Below are 20434 nucleotides of genomic sequence, written 5' to 3'. Positions count from 1 at the left end.
AATATTGACATGAATCTGGGTGGTGTTCTCTCCACAGGACTACTCCAAATGCTCTCTGGTGAATTGGAGGCGACTGTTTACTAAATGTCTAGAAGTGACTGAATTAATTAGCGTAAAACTGTGTGCAGCATTTCTCCACGAGTCTCCATAAATTTGTCAAAACATGATGTGTTTTGGAGTGGCTCAAATGATTCCATTCTGTAAATGGCCACCTGTTTCAAAGTGAAATCTGAGCAGCAGGAGCAATTTTGAACTATTCCGACCTTGTCTTAGGAATGAAAGCTATGTTGACCCTGGAGTTTGACAGCTTGACAAAAAGCTCTGTTCTTTGCTTTCTTGAATCAAGCCTGACAAAGCTCCAGTCGCAGAGAGAAAAAACTGCTGCTCAGCAGTGGAATAAACAGAGATAAAACAGTGCACAAAGAAAGCCAAAGAGCATTTAGCAGTGAAACACTACAGATGGCCCCGGTAAGGTCAAAGGCACAATACAATCCATGAACCTGATGTGTGGACGCTACCATGCCGTAAAGTTTGCACAAAATTAGGCCTGGTTTTGAAGTACTCTGGTGTTGCCTTTTGGCAACAAGACACAATTTGGCTCACTGTGATGAAATGCAATATGCAATTCAAGAGTTTTTAAAAAAATTTATCACAGTTGTTTTTTTAAATACATTTATTATATTTTATAAACGATTATAATTCTGTATTATGTAGATTTAGGCATAGGTTACTGATTTTCCAGTAAAATATATACAATTATTTTTAAAAAGATTAATAATGAATTAATGATGTAATCATTGAAACAGTCCCAACGTACTATATACTACCACAGAAAAGTTTATGGTCAGTAAGATGTTTTTAAAAGAAATCTCTTATACTCACCAAGACTACATTTATTACAATTTAAAATAACTGTTTTCTGTTTTATAATGTAATCAATTTCTGTGACAGCAAGCTGAATTTTCAGCAGTCATTACTTTCAGAAATCATTCTAATATACTGATTTGATGCTCAGGTGACATTTCTTGTTGTGCTGCTTAATATTTTTGGGCATCTTTTTTGTTTTAAAGTTCTTCTTTTTTTGGTAACAATGTAAAAGTCCTTACTGTCACACTTGATCAATTTAATGCCCTTACTAAATAGAAAAAGTTTTCTTCAAAAAAGTCTTAACGACCCAAACTTTTGAACGGTTGAATTGTGAATTTTTTTTCTTTAATGCATACTGTAGTGGGTAAATATCAAACTCAAGTGGGATGTTAGCTCATGTTTTGAAAATAAGGACATAGAATAATTGCTGCAATCATTGTTCAATCATTCATTGTTCAATCATTCTCTCGCACACATGGTAACATGTACTGATACATATAAAGTATTTTATTGAGGAGGGATTGATGTTCTGAGAACTTCTGTGAGGATGAAGAATCCCTGTCTGGTGTCTCTGAACTAGTTTCAGTTTCTCTCCAGTCCCTGAAGCTCCTCCAGACTGTGGAACGGGTCACACTGTAGCCAAACCTGTATGGATGCATAGGAGCATATTGAGTTGGACAATCCGCCACATTAGACATCCAAGGCGAGTAGCATATGCCCGTTAATGATTTCCATGCACCTGTTCTTCACTCAGTCATTTTCTTTCCCTTACTCTTAGACTCATAACTGCAATATCCATTGTGTGCACCCAACAAATCAGCTATGAAATCACAAATTCACTCTCTGGATCCAGCCACGTCTCTTCGGGCGCTAATAATTCAAAGGCACACAATTACTGTGTTTTAAGACTTCGTGTTGTCTCGACATGGCGTTCCCAACACTGCAGGGATTCTCATAACGCCTGCATCTGACTTATGCATTCACCTAAGGGAGGCTGAGATTCTAATACAAAAGGTACTTTGAATCCAAAATGGTATCTTATGCTCTTTTATCACCATTGATTTACTATCTATATTTTCGGAGAGAGATGCTGAATAATTGAGGAGGTCGGCTCAACATCATTCAGTGTTCTTTCATACACATTCCTGCATATCTAACAGAAGAATAGATAAAACTAGAACAGAATGTAGGCAGATAATACCTCCGAGTCCCACCACAGCTTCAGGAGTACAGCAGAGCAAAGATTTACCCGCGATCTAAAATGTCAAGCCGTCTTTGTTTGTTCTCGACAACAATAAAGATGTTAATGTTCACCGAGACTAACGTCTTGGCTTTCTGATTCAAACAAGCGAACAAGATGAGAGAGAAAACGCAATCGTTCCAGACAAACGATTACTCCTGCATGTGTAAAAAGTGCTGTGCGCAACAAAGCAACGAGACATTTTCCCTAAATGCCCAGCATTTACAATACCTACAGTGAATTGGGCTTTTTGTAAACATAAATGAGGTAAATGTCCTTGGGCTTTTCAGTTGATCCAACAGTTCTTTTAACTTCAGGAAGCCTTTTTGCTGCACCTCTCACATCAAATTAAAGCAAAGCACTGTCTCAAGGCAGAAAAACACAACACTTCGGCTTCATTTTCTTGCTGTGTTTGCGAAACCTGCCAATTAATCATTGATGAAACCATTTAATGAGGCTCACCTAAAGCTTCTAGTGTTCTGCACCAGCTCTGCGCTACACGTTTCTTAAGGGGTTTTTCAGATGGGATGGGAAGTTCATATGCATATTAACCCTCCATTAACAAAGACTCTGGGTTGCTGTATTGAAAATTTTCTTCGAGGGCCAGTGTTAAAAGCCTTTACTTCAAAGTTAACTTCGGTTTGAAAAAGCACAATTAAGAATCAATAGTCTAATTTGACCAGAAATGTTCTGTTTTTGCTGTGTTTGAACCTTGAATCTGCATTTGTCAGATCAGAAACACAGGGCAAGTTGATTTGTCCCAATGTAAAACTTGGACGAAGTCTTGCACCATTGGTGTTTGATCAAAGTCAGATCAAATTCGAAAGTCTCGACAGGGGATCTGGGACTCCGTCATTTAGATTTGCATTTATGTAGATTTACACTAATTGGAAAGAACATATTCATAAACCATCCTAGAGTAAAGAAGCCGAAGCCCTCAGTCATGATGCAATTAAGAGCATGTAGCTTTCTTCCATTTAAACATTTAATCAATCAACTGTTCCTTGTTAACTTAAAAGGAAATATAAATGATAATACTAATAAAAACTCTGATGAAATGTAGAGTGACAAGTGATATTTAGGTCAGCAAATGAGAACAGAGCGTCCCACTTTGCAGATCCAAATGGGACCGGGGTGATTTGCATGTATGCAAACGAGGCATGTATTAATTACATAACTTTACTGTAAAAGTGCAATGCTTCCTTGGCTGTTCTTGCTTCCTGTAAGAGGCCAGCCAGAGATTATTGTGCGAACTGAATTTTGGAGTATGTGGAAGATAGAGCGCTTTGTCCTCTGACTCAAAGTCACAAAACCGTTTTATGTTTGACCTTGTGGAACATGCTTGATTTATAATGACTGCTTTCACAACACTCTTCTGCCATTATTCTCTCGCTTTGCAACCTTAGAAAAAGATGGTGCTTACAGAACAAACTTAGGGAGAGTCTTTTTTTAAGGGCAATCAAATCTTGTGAATGTACCTTACTTAATTCTCACCAAACATCTTCGGTTTTACAACTCATGCATTATCCAAACCACAAGAATTTTCTGATAAAACCATTTTGAAACACTTTCTATCTTAAACAAAAAACAAAAAAACAACAGCTATAATACACTTTTTTGTTCATTTTATGAGTGATCATACAAGACAAGTGTGTGTGTGTACAATAATGTTACAGTGTTTACTTTTTTTCATAAGATTCCCCCCCCCATAAACTAAAATAAAGTAATTGGGGTCCAGTGTTGTTTAGAGCCTATTTAATTTGTAATATCAAAAAAACAAAAACAAATAGGGCACTGTGTTAAATATAATTAATGTGCTGTATTCATTTGAAGGAATTTTTAGTATTGTTTTATAGGTGTTTTACCTGTATTTTTAATTTTGCAAATTAAAATGAATGGATAATGTTCAGGTAATGAGCTGCCAGTATCTGTAATTTTACAGATTTATTTCTTACAGCGCAACGGCACAGTATATTTTCTTTTGTGTTCCACAGAAGAGAGTCATACAGGTTTCGAATGACTTGAGAGTGAGTAATGATTTCAGAATTTGTATTTTGGTGTGAACTAACTATTTTAAGGTGTAATTATTCTGATCTTTAGATTTGGAGATGCAAGATAATGATTCAGTGGACCATTTAACTAAGAGTTTGGAACCTTAATGTATTAATATTGAAGATCGTTATTAGGTTATTTAGAAAAAATCCTATGCACATGTCTGCTCTACAATACTTATTTAATTAAAATGCTCATAAACTCTTCAAAAGGTAATAATGGATGGGGTTTTCCAACCACTGACATTTAAAATACCTCATCCTGTGTTTCCTGCCACATAATGGTTTGCAGTTTGTCATTTTCTCTTTTTTTACACAGACCCCGAGTGATGCTGAAACCCTCTGGACTATACAACAGTGCTGTTTCGTGCATGGTTTAAAAAGATGTTTTGGAGAATCTTCATCCGGTGTCAAATCTCATGGAGCAACACAGACACGGTTCTGTAGATTTGGGCTAAAAATGTATCGCTCATTAATTAAACACATCAGATGTATTTCCATGGCTCCTGCAGATATGGAAATGTCTGAAATGAGATTTTAATAGAGGCCTCTCGTACGCACATCCTCTGTGAGGCATTTGAATCTACCAGACAAATATATTTGTGAAGTGTTGTTTGCTAGTTCTCAAGTAATCACAGCAAATCATATGGCAGCCTCCATATTTCCTTTGACAGAATAGTGCGGCCTAATTAAACATGCAGAACTGGAGAAGAACACATGTTAATTTAATGTAACAAAAATGTTGATTTTTATGCAGGCCTTTTTAAAATATTAATAGGCTAGGCTTGAATTTCACGATGCATCAAAGCATTTCATGATATGCTAATGTGATGAATGCTGCCTCTTTCTCTAACGAGCTGGACAGAACATTGGTCCAGACCAGACCTACAGGCTTGAACCGGCTCTCTCACACCCGCGAACTGCTTAATTACATACTCATGGTTCAGAAAAGACCTTGTGATTTTTAGATTTTGTCAAAGGGACCGCAGAAAACGACTTATACATTTGTTCGGAGCTAATTAGTTAAGACCTGCACACTATTAGAGAGACTAAAATGAATCATGTCCTTGTTAAAAACCTATAAGTATTTGAGTGACTGTTTTGCACAGTCAAGGCCAGACTACATCAGAAGCAAAAACCAAGGATTAAATAAAACAAACTTACAATTTATTTATGAATAGAATTTGGTTTTAAAAGAAGTTTTATTACAGCTCTCTAATACGTTTGGTGGTCTTTTACACATCGACTCTTATCAGATCTGCAATTTGGAGAATCTCATTAGTCAGAATTTCTCTTTAATTAAGACTTACTGGTGCAGTAGGTCCTCTACTGAATAAGGTAACTAGCACACACTTGCGTTTTTCATTTGCATTTTCATAACACGTTAATAAAATAAACGCCTAACATAATAAATAAAATTATGTTTAAGAATTTTGCTGAAGCTCAACCCTAACCGTTAAGTTAAAATTAAAAAACAAGGGTTGATTTAAAAACACTCTCTGCTCGAGAAAATCACTGCATCCAGAGATGCAATTCCTCGAGTAATCGATGGGTGGCGCATTAGTCCTGTACATCGGTGAGCGGCGTCTACCTGACACTGTACCTGCCTTCTGCAGGATTCATTATTCAGCGCAGCGCTGTGCGTAAAAAGTAAGACGTTCCTTTCAATACCCAAAAATTACACCAAAATACATTTTAAAATCGAATGATTGAATAATTGCTACCTGATATTGGCTAAATGTCTGTGAGGGTCTCTCAAAACCGTTTGAGCTACCTACCTAGACAGTGAACAGGGGCATCATGCACTCATTATTTTTGAGGGGGCACGATTGGGGTGGGGGTCGTCATGTGACACACAACAGCCACAACAGCACTTATGTTTTATTTATTTTTTCCTTTTTATTCGAAACATTCCCAAACGCATTAACTACGTCATGAAATATCTTGATTCTCACCTTTATAGATTATGTTGATAGTGGGCGATGGTCAAAGTAACCTAATAATGTAATCTATTAACTATGCATAAAAACCTGTCTGTTTATGGGTGTCATGCCATAACATATTTTTAATACGACTGACTTTATATTTAATGTGAATTTAACTTTGAAAGTTAATGTGAATAAAAACATTGCAAGTTTGGCTATTAATCATAACAATTTCATTGTACAGAAAGAGAGCAAAGAACATTTACGTTATCAAAGAGCATTTTCACTGACAGTCTAGAGTTCAAGCACTCTCAAAAACTCCCATTAAAATCCCTGAAGCTGTTTACACTATGAAATTAATATCTTACAGATTCGTACACACATTTGCACTTTGTTGTTTCTGACCAGAATTCACCAGAAAGAGGTATTCAATCAGCGAGCGATTGATCATTTTAGCGATGACTCATCTGAACACCTGTGATTGGTCATTGCATTCATAAGCTCAACAGCATCGTGTGTGATTGGTTATAATGCGCAGAGCTGTACAAATGCGTCTATATCTGGCTCAGCGCCAGCCAGCGAACACAGATTTAAATTTAGCAGCTGATGATATGACAGGCTGAACGATTTAATCACGCTGGTGTGATTGTATCAAATATAAAAAAAATATGAATCGGCTATTTTTTGTCTTTTGGAGGCTGCATTCAAAATCCACTTGGCTCAAAAATCTGAGGGGGCACGTGCCCCCTCACTTTGAATGGGCATGACGCCTCTGACTGTGAATACACTTAACTCCTAAAAATGCTGTCTAGTGAGGCGGTTCACTAGCTTTTGAGACACAACCTTGAGACACAAATGTGTTTACCTTCAGGGAAACACTTGTTTTAAAAGACTGTTGGCTGCATTTTTTTTTTATTTTATGAAGTGTTTTGCGCGGTGGCAGTTTGAATGTGTTTACATTTCTCAGCTCTTTTGAGAACATCGACATTTTACGTCTTTGAACCAGTCAGAAAATGTGTCTGCACCTTTATATATTAATCTGAAATTTCGTGCAGCCAAACGAGTTTAATATTTAAAAGTAGGCTAATAATTATCACTGTTTGAAAATGGGGCGCTTGAAGAAACTTTTGACTCAGACATTGTTTTACAGTATTTGGAAAATACTTTCGGTGTCAGCTGGAACAGGCTGTAGAAGAGAAAAGTTTCAATGCACTGGCGTTATTGCCTTGAAGGCAATGCTTTGTTTGAATAATTAATCTTCTCTTTGGTGTATCTGGGGATGAAGATGTGACGCGTGGATAGGATTTTTCTCAGGAAAAAAGGGAATGTGAAAATGAAAGACAGACAAGAGCCAGAACAGATGTGATGAGATGTTGTGAAAGGATATCTATTCTGGCATGCCCTCTACATCCTTAATCCTCTCTCTCTCTCTCTCTCTCTCTCTCTCTCTAACACACTCTTCCTCCCTCCCTCTCTCCCCCTCTCTTTAGCCCTGTGTGACTCTTCAGTTAACAAACAGCATTTTCTTCTGCATCTGCCCTTATCATTGTAAGTACAACATCGTATTGTGTATCTATTGTTTTCTTTCGTATTGATATTTTAAGCAAAAAAATAAACATGCATTTAAAATAGGACGCACGCAGTTATATTTTAAAAACGCGACAATTCACGATTATTATAGATGCGATTATTTACTTTTATTTTTAACTACTGACTTTTTACTGCCTGTCATTGTATGTATCGAACCGGACTGTATTTATAGTTTACGATCTCTGCATATGTCTGTCAGTCTGTCAGATTTTTTTTTTTTTTAATTCATTGTCTGTGTTACCTGCATTCCTAAAGTGCGCTACATGTAAATACCCAAACTCTTCTGACCTGAACTGTGACAGTTTTAAGAGCGAGCAGTTTCTTCACAACTTAATAAAATATAATTATATAGTGGATCGTCTAAAAAGTTGTTTGGATAGGAATGTCTCCGTAGTGAGGGGATTTTGTTCATGCACTTTATTGATAACTTCTTAAATATTTATATACCAGTGTAAAGGAAACCGTTTTACAGCTTAAAACAGATCAAACTCTGTTATGTTAAATATGTTTGTTTGTTTTTTTTAAATAATTTATTACGTGAGTAAATCAAGTTAAGATACTGTGAAACATCTGTGAACATTTCAAAATCGTTTACCTGAATTAGAATACTGATTCAATCCATGCTTGTCTCCGTGAAATTAATTTGTAATATAATTTTAAATATTGTGTAAAAAATCTTAATTTATATTTTTGCATTTATGAGAAAATGAAATTATTTCCCAGCAGTTCCAGGGAGTCACAAAAGGTGAAGAGTTTAGGATGCCCAGTCTCTGTAATTCATCAATACATCGATCAAATAATTTGCTATAGCCTAATAACTGAAACATTCTACCAAACATGGTGCTGTTTCAACAGACAGGAATCTTCTACATTCGGTTTTGTAGAATGACCTGAGATGGCCTTTGATTGTTGGCAAAGACTAACTTCAACAATCGTTCCAGGTGTAAAACATTGTTTTACCGTCTTTTAAGACGAAGGCGCGTTGGATGAATAGACGCAGCAATCATTCTTTTAGCGAAACATTAACCATATTTCAATTTAATATTAATATAAACGTCTCTGTGAGGGACATATTACGATTTTCCATCTGCAGTGAGGATTGGTTTAGCTTAGGTAACTTCAAATTCCATCAAAGTGCTCGTAGGGCAATTTCTCATCAGCAGACCAAGTGAAGTTTGTCTATACATCGTTTATATATATATATATATTATATATAAATAATAACCTACTACTGACTGATTTCTTACAGCCTACTCTTAATAAAAAAGAAAGAGGTTTGCCGTCGCTTAAACTTTGTTCGACGTGTTTATCCACAAAAGTAGAGTAACACAATGAAAAAAAAAAAAATCCCCATCCATACATTTTCACCTTCATATGTTCATGTTTATGTCCCAAATTTATTGATAAGCTTCCTGAGCTTCAGCTTAATTCAGTACGACAGAATCAGCATAGAATTCGGTTTAAAATCAGAATAATAATAATAAATAAGCCCTTTACCTGATCATAATAGCCCTTTACCAAGTATGAACTGTTTAAAATGCAAATAATAGCTATTTTTAAATGATTTTTGTTTAAAACCAAATATTGCAAAAACATAACTTTAAAAAATGACGCGTGAGTGTTCGCAAGTAGCCTATTACTGTTGTTTTTATGCGAAATTTTACATAACAACATAGAGTAAAAAAAAAAGAAAAAAAAAGATTTATATTGATATCTTATATATTCATGTTCTAAATAGCCTATAAATCAAATGTGGCTCCTGCTGTTTGAAAATGTATCACCTGAGCTCTGACTTTTTTCCTTCTTACAATCTCCACTATTCTACCCCACCCCGTCAAAGACTCATTCTCGCTCTCTCTCTCTCTCTCTCTCTCTCATGTGTTGTCTGGGAGGGGGAGCCCTGCCTCTTTCCTCAGATCAATGCCCTGGCCACTCACTTTCTGATGTTGCACGACGGGAAATGCTTTGAATACTTGCGACATGGCCGCTTGCATTGATTGCCAAGATTGACAGCAGTAACCATCGTCTTCTGTCGCTTCTGTTTTAGAGTAGAGAGGAAAAACGCGATAAATATACTTATAACTGCTCTCAGCAGTTTTGACAGTTCAACTTCATACAGCCAAAGCGGGATTCCCTCTACGGTCAGTGGAAGCGATACACTTCAGTTTTTTCTTTCTTTCTCTGCTACCACACATCAGTGTACATTTATTTTAACCTGTTTCAATACCAATAACGGGATACGGCGAAGACGAGCGCTTGTTTTGGTACCCTGCTCACATCAAGGTAAACTTTTATCATAGGTAACCTGTCGTCCGTGATTTCATGTGTCTTCTTCATGTTACGTTTATCGTCATTTTGCGTCGTAACACTGCTGCTGCTGCATTGATACATTCAGCTTTACAGAAGCTTTACAGGAGATGTCCAAACTATTTGAAACGTTTGGCTTGTCCTGGATTGATATTTGTCTTGACGGTAATTTTCAGCGAAGAGTGACGCGTGATAGCCTACTCCGTACACCGATGCGACGAGGAGCGATTAGGAGCTTTTTTCTTCGCAGAAAATGCAAAAATCTCGACGACTAAAAGAAAAAAAGTTAAACAGACATGATCTAAGTGGTTCTTGTATGTTATCCCGTCCGTTATAATGTTTTGTCCGTACTTCATTGTCCGCTGTCGAACTGTGTAGCTTGCTCACGAACGCACGCGCTGAACGGAAACAATAATTATGCGCGCAGGTCTGATTACTAACAGTGTCTGTATGATTATTACACCGGACGCGGTACTATTTAATTAGTTTTATTTCTGAGTAATAGATAGCCCGTAGTTGTCATCCGGACGGTGGATAAGTTGCCTGCACATGAGGTAATTTCACTTTTGTCCACAAAGCGGTACTATTCATTGACAATAACGGGAGAAGCGCTATTATAGGTAGGCTACAGTACTGGCAAGAAAACGAGTCGACGTCGTTTTAAGTTTCTGTTTTATAAAAATGGATACGCTTTGTGTATTTAAGATCGGATACAGCTCCTGTCCGTAAGAGAGGTAATTTAAAGAAAAATAGTTTGAAGGCAAAATTGTTCTTACGCAAGCATGGGAATTGTTTCTCAACTTTCGCTCGAGGTCAGACATATTGACCTTTGAAGAATGTATAAGCCATAAATTAAAATGAAGCACTCATCCAAAGCTGATCCATTTAGAGACAATAAGCAACTTGGAAAAGCAGACTCCTTTTAGTCTCCCAGCTTGAAAAAAAAACCCCGGTGCTTTGAAACACAGCATTCAGACTGAAAGTAAGTGAACTCCGGAACTTGTTAGGCTACGTGATTACTTATTTGATCAGAATGTGTAAAAATGTATTTTTGAGCGATTTAGGCACTTATTAAAAATATCTGCTGTTTGTTTACTTATTTATAGTTTTTATTTTTAAAACCAAGAGGACAGGCGTAAAAACTTTAAACAGCTAAATTAGAGAGTTTTTAAAATGACATTTCTGTTCAAAATAATTTCAGCAAAATCATGGAACGTTTATTTTCCATTATATGCTAATTCATCTTTGAATTAGTGTTTATCCTTATTCTGCCATTGTTTTTGGTTTTGTGCTACATGATGCTTTTGTGATTTCCAGAAACAGTGCGATGAGGTATTGAGAGGACAAATGGAGCGCCAATGTGTGTGAACTCAGTCTGTGGGACACAGATAGCCCATCATCTCATGGGTGTTTCCCAAAAGTGTAGACCCTCATAGACACAGATAAGCTCTTTTTGACTGCTGCAAGAGATGCGATAATATTTTAATACGGAACATAACGCAGCACGCCGACGTATGACGGAACTGAAAGGTTTTTTAAAAACTCCTGAAGCACCTCAGACACGTCAAACTGGACATTTTAAAATATTACAAAAATTAAAACACATGCATTACTTATTGTTAAACACTTTTCCGGCGCTAGAAAGCCAAACACTGTCCTCCTTTTTTTTTTTTTTTTTTGCTTTTTAAACGTCAGAGCAGAAACACAAAAGATTTGTTGTTCTCGCGCAGGGACGCAACCTGACACCTTAATTAAACACAGCTTAACTTTGCTAGTTTTTCTCCCCTGAAATTGTGTCCAGTCTGTAAGAATAACCGGGTGTCTAATAATACATTCTTGTCTTAAGTGAGAGGGGGCTGTTTGAAAAACAATCCCCTTGGCTTGTCCCTCTGTTGGGGTGAAGTTGAGCCCGTAATGGCATTTTGTTTTGAGCAGTTGCTGTTAGCTGTTCCCTCATAAGGTAAGATGGCACTGGAGTCCAATGGAACATTTATAATTAGACTGCCAGTTCAGCACATTGTCCTGATTGCTATACAGGGATATTGCTGCACTCAATAGAGATAGACTTATGTCTGCTGCCTAACCCTTACGTTTATTTACTTATTCTAAAGTCATGCGTTGAAAAGACAAAACATGATCACGTTTGTTAATTCATCAACATTTAAAAATCAACTAAACGTGTTATTTGCAAATACAATATTAAAGGTATGAACCTATCAAAATCCCTTCTCTTTTATTATTAACACTCCACAAATGTACGCATCCGTGTAAACTGTTTTTTCTTTATTTTTTTCTTTCTTTTTTTTGTTCAAACTTCACGGCTCGCTGTTTAAAGTTTAAACGCTGTTTTCATTCAACCCTATTTTCCATGCACATGCTGGATTTTCCCGAATGCTTTTTTTTTTTTTTTCTGTGGCCAGAAATTAAGTATGAATGAAGGTTTATGTACAGTTTCATAACGATATCACAGACAAACGCAGTTTCATTTTCCCTGAGATTAAAGCGTTTGAGATAATGACGATCTCTGTTGTTTTTTTCAGGACTTTCTGTCCGTGGATTTGGGGAGGAACTTGTGGTTTTGTGCAAGCAAAGAGCATTTCCTTACTGGATCCGGCGAGCAGATACCGACAGATCGCAGACGAACGCTTATGGTGCCAGTAAGTTCAGAGATTTGGACCGTATTCTGTTCTGCGTTGCCTCGCTTGAATTTGAATAGATCTTGACAGCTGGAATATGTATTTTAACACATGAACTGTGTGAAGTTGGGTTGTATTTTATTTTTATTTTTTTACTTGTTCTTATAGCTCATCCAGATTCATTTTAATTTTATATTATCTACAGTGTTGATAGTTGATAGCTTATTAATTGAAGAATTGCATCTGTTTATCTCTAAATCTAAATTGTTAAAAACTGTTGCAGAGAATCAATATGAGACTTTATGCAATGACTGAGTGATTGTAATTTCATGCCACCAGAATGCATTTAATTTAATCTTTAAATGCATGCAGGTGTTTTTTTGTGTGTGTTTTTTTTTATTCCCTCACGGAATATGCTTTGTGGGTTCTTCTAATTTTTTATTTTATTTGGTACTCATATTATTATTATTATTATTAATTAATTACTTTTTTAATCAATTTTTTTGAACAAGAGAATAGCTTTTCTCTGCATGCAGTTTATTGTAAGCTCAGCTGCATATGTGTATCTCTGTTATGAAGGGACTTGTGATTGCTTCTTTGGAAACATTAATTGCAAACAGGGCATCAGTCGAATGCATTATCAGTCCTAAAATCTGGACAGTAAATGAACTTTGAATAATTCTCTTTCATGTGCCACAGTCTGTTGTTTCCAGAGGTTGTCTGCCATATGTTTTAGTACTTGTGAAATATTGTCTCAGATTTCTCTACCAGCAATTTTGAGTTTTTATCTGTTTTCAGTGGTTTTAAACAGCTCTGGCATTTATTTATTTTTTATTGCAAAGGTTTATTATTTACAGTTTTGATTACCTAATTTGACTTTACTTATCGTTTCTTACTTTAGTACAGCAATACATCTTTAATGTTTAAATGATGTTTATACATCTTAAGTGGAAGCGTAGCGATTTTTTTTTTTTTTTTAGATGAACAATCACGTTCTTATCAGACACAATTTTCAATTTCAAAATAATGTTTCATCTTATTAATTTATAATACTTTACTTTTTTTTTTTTTGTAATGTAGTAGTGCGTAAGCCAGTATTATATTTAGTATTTAGTGGAAAGGAGCATGTTGAGGGTAGTGGAAGATGCTCAGGTGTAAATCTCATCTGGCTGTGTCTTGTATTGGAGGGTTAGAATAGTGCCAGCAGAATCCTAATGATAAACAACACTGGAGGTAAACAACAGCAGGCCTGGTAAAGGTAAGCAGCACGCCAGCCGTAGGGGAGGAATGCATGAGGAGGAAATGTGGCAGCACATGTTGTGACATCTGTCTTTATAAGTGTTAGCTAATTTGCTGAGGAATATTTCAACAATGATCAAAACCGATGGCAACATGTTTATTAGAAGGCTTTTTTTTTCCTTTTGTGGCAGAATCTCTCAAGTTTCTGGAATGTGTTTTTGAAGCTTTGCTGCACTTTTAATTATAGTAAGTTTAGGCTACTAATTAGCAAAGTGTGGAAGACACAAGAAAGGTGGCGTTTTCTAGTAGGTGATTTTCAGATCCTGACTGATGGTACATGAGGCATGATTTTAATTTTTTATTTTTTGCAAGCATCACTTTCATAACTGGTTGAATTGATACACAAGCTGACGTTTGGACGCATACAGTACATGCAGCTTTTTCTCGCAGCCGTCTGCTGCATTCCTAAAGAATGACAGATCCATTGTCATCAATGAAGATGGCATGCTGACAGCTGCTCCAGATCCCCAGGGCATCCAGTATCTTCGATGATTTAATGATTTATATAGGCAGGAATGCTGACCCCGGACACACCGAAATCAAATCAAAGCTGTAACAATCAAATGACAGATAGTAAATAAATAGATTTGTAGTCTTGTGAAGATCTTTAACATTAGGACTTAAGTATTTCTTTCCTCCGGCGCAAGTATAAATTATCCAACCTATACTTATCTGTGGCTTAACAACACACCCAAATTGCAGTCTTGCGTCTGAAAAAAAGATAGTGAAGCTATAGCTCAGGAGGCCATGTGAAATGCCAATACAGATCCACGCCGAAAAGGCCTTTTTTTTTTCTTTCAACGTTTTATGCTTTTTACCCTTTTGCAACTTCAGGTCTAGACATTACAATAAAAACTGAAGATGTCTTTGATGTCTTGGACACTCTTTGTAAATGAAGGGCATGCTTTTGCCCACTACTGAAAACACATGTTCACCTACGGCCTGATTCTGCACAATAAAGCAGAGACACAGAAGCTTTTCACTCCGAAATATTACTAAATGCTTTCTTTTCCTCATCTTCTCACAGCATTTGCCTGATAACAGGATGTGCTAGCACAATATAGAGCTGCTCTTTGAATGTATCCCATCAATACACACCATTGCTCAAATCAAAATGTCTTGAACTTGATGTAGCGTGACACTTCATGTGAAATTAGGTGTGTGACAAATATACCTTCGACATTATTTAATATTTTTCCGCCGTTCTTTCTCCTAAAGCTCTTTTATAAGCACGCATGAATATGTAGATTTAATGCTAGGGATCTCTGGGAGCGTGAGGTTGTTGACACTGGCTTTATTGGTGGTTATAATCAGCATTATCAGGTCTAGGCTCTGGTGTAACATATTGTTTTTTTCAAATCAGAAGAAGATTTCTGTGGTGCAGAGGAAGATTCTGGGTCTATTTCCATTTCAAAGGGGTTTGCTGTGCTTGCTGGCAGTAATTAAAATGCAGTGGTTTGGAGCCCGTATACACACACGCGCTCTGGGGTGGAGGGTTTGCTGGGAGAGAGCGAGCGCGGGGAACCGTGTGCAGGCGGTTGACTCCTGCATGCGTCTCCAAATGCACTTATAATTTTGTACAAATGTTTATGCCAGTCCGTGCTCTTTTGCGGAGAGCTTGTCTCCTGGCCAAAACCATTTCAAGACAAAGTTAGTTTGCTTTTTCCTTAACCTTCTTGTTGTGGCCTCCTCTCTCTCTCCCTCTCGCTCGCTACAGCTGCTCTCTGACACACAGGCTTTGGCACATGTTTAACCTTTAATTGGTGCATGAATAAATAATGAGAATAAATCTTTTGATATGGACTCTGTGTTTAGGACTAGTCCTTCTCTGCTCGCGATTGTTCTTGCTTTTTTCCTTCACCCTTTTTATGCTCAAACTAGTTAGTAGCAAATATTGCTGAATGGCAGATCAGTTGTTTTGTGTTTGATTATTTATTTATTTATTTTTTATTTTTTGGAGAAGGAATTCACTATTGCAGTTGCTGAAAGGTCTGTATGATGTCTTTTATAGGCATCGTAAAAAATAACTTGAAAGTTCTGTGATTTTGCATTGGCTTCTTGTTCATTTTTTAATTATTGATAAGAAGAACTTTATTGGGGTATGAATGACATGTATTGATGGACAAATTTAATAAACCCAATTCAGTGACTTTTTATAGTGTTTATTTGTTTACAAAAATGCTGCTTTAAAAAGTACGTAAATCTTTTTGTTCAGATCATAAATTTCATATTAGGCTACATCATCTTAGGGCTGGGCTATATGAGCAAAAATTCATATGTAGGTATTTTTTGGCTGATTTGCGGTATATGGTATAGGCCATATATCTCGGTATTTTGTATTTGGAACAAATAAAGTGAATGTAAGCATGTAGGCATATATTATGTGCAAAAAGGGTTAAAATCACATTACATTGGAACATTGTAGCATTGCGATCTAAAAACAAAAATAATGCTTTTAAAGCAGAAGTTAAATTTACTAAACTAAAATGAAAATAATAAAAAGCACAGACTAGGCTAATTGAGTAAAAAGGCTATTTTGATTTCTCTATTACACTTTACAGTTAGTGCTATCATACAAATACACTTACTCGTAGGTTTAAAATTCTACACGTCACATTTATTGTCCAACTACAAATATTTCAGCAAAATGTATATTTTAGTCTCGCTACTATTTCATTGAGCTTTGTCTGTTTGACGCGCATGCGCGTGGCGGTGCTCGTTCTAAATGAAGTCTGTGATGTTCAGCGGAGACTCACATAGCAAAAGCTCATGCACTTCTGACAGCAAAATGGAAATATTTCCATGGCTTTCTTTAACATTTACAGATGGAGAATATACCTGTGAAATGTAAGTTATGCATTAAGGAAAATAGCACATCTCAAACATTAAACAGCGCGTCTCTGTCAGCGGCACACACAGCCTTTCTGTCAGAGCATCTGACTGGGCGAGCGTGAGCCGCTTTAAACTGAAACTAGAAACTATAGGTTACTATATCTTACGAGTTTTTTTTTAAAGCCCTTCATATAAAGCTTGTCACATGTTTAGAACAAATTGCATAATGCACTTTCTCCGCAGCAGTTCAGTCTGTGTCCTCACTAGATATTTTTCAGATGCCCTCGTGTCAAACCTACTGTAGGCCTATATCGATGTTAACGGTATTTCTTCATACCGTGTCGCTTGTAAAAAATATAGGCCTATCGATATATCGTACAAACTCGATATACCGCCCAGCCCTACATCATCTTATGGTGAAAGTGTACTGTGTTAGCTAAATCATTGTTAAACAGATTAAGGGAATCAGGCTCTTGTTGGGAGCTAGGCATTTAAAAAAAAAATAAAATAAAAATAAAATAAAAATTGTGATAATTCCGGCCTTTCGTAGTAGCGAATAATAGATCATTAACCTAAGATGCTATGTTTTTCATTACAAAGGGATCTGTAAGGCCCCCAGCAGAAGACTCCGCCCACTTTGAATGCTGTGCCATTAGAGCAGATGTGAGCAAGTAAGATCAAGCTGTCAAATTGCCCTCTACTGTACTCTTATAGTACACATGTGATTAAAAGATTAAAGGTTGTGTTTGAAATGAGTGTTTATTTCAATCATATAATATAGATATATTTGTGTTAAAGAAATATCCACCCTGAAGTTCAGAGCAGAGTTCCTCTCAAGACAAAAGGGCCTTTGATTTCTCATGGACTTTTCTGTGTTGTGAAAGAGAGCCTGTTGCTGTCTTCTTAAACGGTATTGTAATCACTTGATTTTGTGATAATAAGAATGGTCTAGAATGAAGAAATACTGAAGCTGGTAGCTAATTGCAAACTCATTATGCTAGTTGATAGGACATCTGAAAGTCTGGAAAATTTTGTGGAAAAATTAGACGCCAAAAGCACATCTCCCATAGTTATTTTGTGTGTGTATGTATGGAAACTCAAGATGCATAAAGCCAGAAGCAAATTAAAGTGACAAAGGAGGTTGGTAAGGAGAGGAGAGGAATTCTGTGGCTGTGTGTCTGACAGTAGTTCAGCTGAAGTATTTCTGAAACCAGCCCCTTTTGTTTCCTTATTCCGCGATTATGTGCACCCACTCGCAGTTTTAAAGGCTCTCTGCCGTCGATGTACATGTGCTTCACGAGAAAATGGCTTCAGCAGACCAAACCACAAGTGTTTTCACTCTCTCTCTCTCACACACACGCTCACTTATCTCCTTCTCTCTTTCTTTCTGAAGAAGTGAAAGGCGCTACTACCTGACTGTCAGTGGAATAAGATGTAGTGCAGCAGCAAACAGACAGACTGAGAGAAAGCACTTGACTACCGTTATGGATGTGTCCATGGACAGCCTTTGATGACGGGTCAAGTGGTGACAGCAGCTAATGTGATGAGAGAGAGTGTGTGTCTGTGTGTTAGCGTGATCTGCCATTCTTGCCTTCAGTTAAGAGAGCTGCTTGTCTGAGTGGTCTCCACGTGAAGGGACGCAGCAGCTAATGATGTCATGATGTCTTAGTTCAGAGATGTGGCTGTGGAACTGGGTGTCTCTGCTCAGAACTGTATGGAGTGAGGAGGGTTTCAGAAGATCCTGTAGGGGTCATGGTTCCTGGTTTCATGGAACCGCTGGCTTAAGGTCACATTTACAGAATTTTGAGTTCCCCACGCAGATGTCGCTCATGTTCAAATTGATAACACTAATTTGGTGGGTTCATTAACAGAAAACTGCTTGGTTTGAAAGTGATTTTTCCCATGTCCTTTTAATATGAATCCAGGTGATCAAGAATTTTGTGTGACAATAGATAATGGACCATTTTTGCCTACAAAATTTTGTGGAAATGTTGCTACTGTGACCACACCTTAATGACAAAATTTTAACAAAGTAGTATGAACTCACTTGATTTTGCACTCTATTCAGTTCCATTCATGCACGTTTTATCTTCTGCTTAAAGCTTAGTGAATCTTAATGAAAAATTTGTTTAGTGCAAAAAAAAAAGAATTCAAACTTAATAAATTGAACTGAAGTAATTTTGTATGCCTTAACTTAGTGTGGCTTTAGTTTAATCCTGCAGTATATTCAAAGTGAAGTCTTTTCTCTTCCGCTCTCTCTCTTCTTGGCTTTGCCAGGATATATTAACCACACCAAAGAGAAAACACCAGGCTGGAAAAAGTGAATATTTTCTTGTGGAGGAGTGGAAAACAAATTGAAATTGAATTAAAAAAACGACCCTCTTTTTCATTAGTTTGTCATGTTAAATCTTCGGGCAGGAAGGGCTACAAACATAATTTAAGTATACATTTTTCTTATGAGTAGTCGCCGGTGTCAAAGGGCTGTGTCAGAGAGCTGTCTATAGCTAAAGCCAAGTCAAGCTGAATAAGTGAGCTCTAATGTGGTGATCTTTTTTTATATGTAGGATGGCAGAAATCTGTTAAAATAATGGAGAAAATCTTGCGGTTTTGCCTCCCATGCATTTCCTTGGAGCCTCTTTGACATCTATCAGCATACCCACACTGGCACGCACAAAATCACTCATCACAGGCCAGTGTTCAGGAACATACAATCTCTACAAAAAGCTGGAATAAGGAAAGATCCTGGCAGGTTTACAGCCCCACCACCCTATTTCCACCGGCAGGCATGTTGTCCTGCAGCGCTCCGTCATGGGCCTGCAGCTGAAAAGAGCTCACTCATAGCACACGTTGTTTCTCTAGCAGGAAAGAAACCGAAACTATGACATAGGGCTAAACTAAACCCCCAGGGCCTGCCAGGATGCAAATGAGACATTTTCTCCACAACACTGGTCGTCCCAGAGCCAGATCTTTTCACCTTGCTCCACTTGGTACTGGAGCCGAGAGCTGCTCCCGCTGTTACCTTGAAAGCACTCTTCTCCTCCTGGACCTTTTTTAGCAACTTCTACTATCAGAATGTTATTTTAGCTTTATTTAAGCATTATATTAATATTTCAGTGCGCCACATGTTGGTAATTGTAGAGCGTTGAGGCGCATGCGCGCGAAGGGAATGCAAGCTTGAGCGATGATGGTGCACAAACAACTTGCGGTGCGGTGTCAGAGGGGAAGAATGTTTTCTGTCTCTGATTGGAGGTGGTACTTAGATGACAAGAAAGAGAAGTTGTGAGGGGGGAGGGAGTGGTGGAAGAAAGGAGCAAAAGATGGCCCTACTCTTCTTCACTGTTGCTAAATTTATTCCATCTGCAGGGTGGAGAAGTTTGGGCCGACTCCAGACCAGAGAGAGGCTTCTAATTAAATCGTCATCATTATCAACTTGTGGTCAACGATCATCCTCGAACGCTCGCTCTTCCAAGATGAACATGGAACCAGAGAGGCTTTTCCTTCAATCCTTGTGTTGGACGAAATTAGAAAGTGAAAAGCAGAATAGGAAAGTGCTACACAGGGCTGTTTCTCTTTTCTTTTCTTTTCTTTTTTTTTTTGTTGGCGTACGGCGAAAAAAGGCACTCAGCCATTTCCACTCAGGTTTAAACAATTACTGCACATCAGAGGGAAGTAGAGGAATCTTAGCTG

At 37.3% G+C, this 20434-nt stretch overlaps 1 protein-coding gene across 2 annotated transcripts in view; it reads left to right on the top strand.

Moving 5' to 3' along the window:
• plekha7b (pleckstrin homology domain containing, family A member 7b) overlaps positions 1-20434 on the top strand; it is a 183544-nt gene that overhangs the window by 120330 nt on the left and 42780 nt on the right. For both annotated transcript variants that reach the window (XR_009271961.1, XM_058781366.1), the window contains exon 28: positions 12521-12637. Coding sequence is in view for 1 of the 2 variants with exons in the window: in XM_058781366.1 (XP_058637349.1) it covers positions 12521-12637 (117 nt within the window). In the remaining variant the exon portion in view is untranslated. The remainder of the gene's footprint in view (positions 1-12520; positions 12638-20434) is intronic.

This window comes from Onychostoma macrolepis, chromosome 07 (genome assembly GCF_012432095.1).
Source record: "Onychostoma macrolepis isolate SWU-2019 chromosome 07, ASM1243209v1, whole genome shotgun sequence".
Lineage (NCBI taxonomy): Eukaryota > Metazoa > Chordata > Actinopteri > Cypriniformes > Cyprinidae > Onychostoma > Onychostoma macrolepis.
Note: the sequence above shows the minus strand (reverse complement) of the source record. Positions and strands in the feature narration are given on the sequence as shown.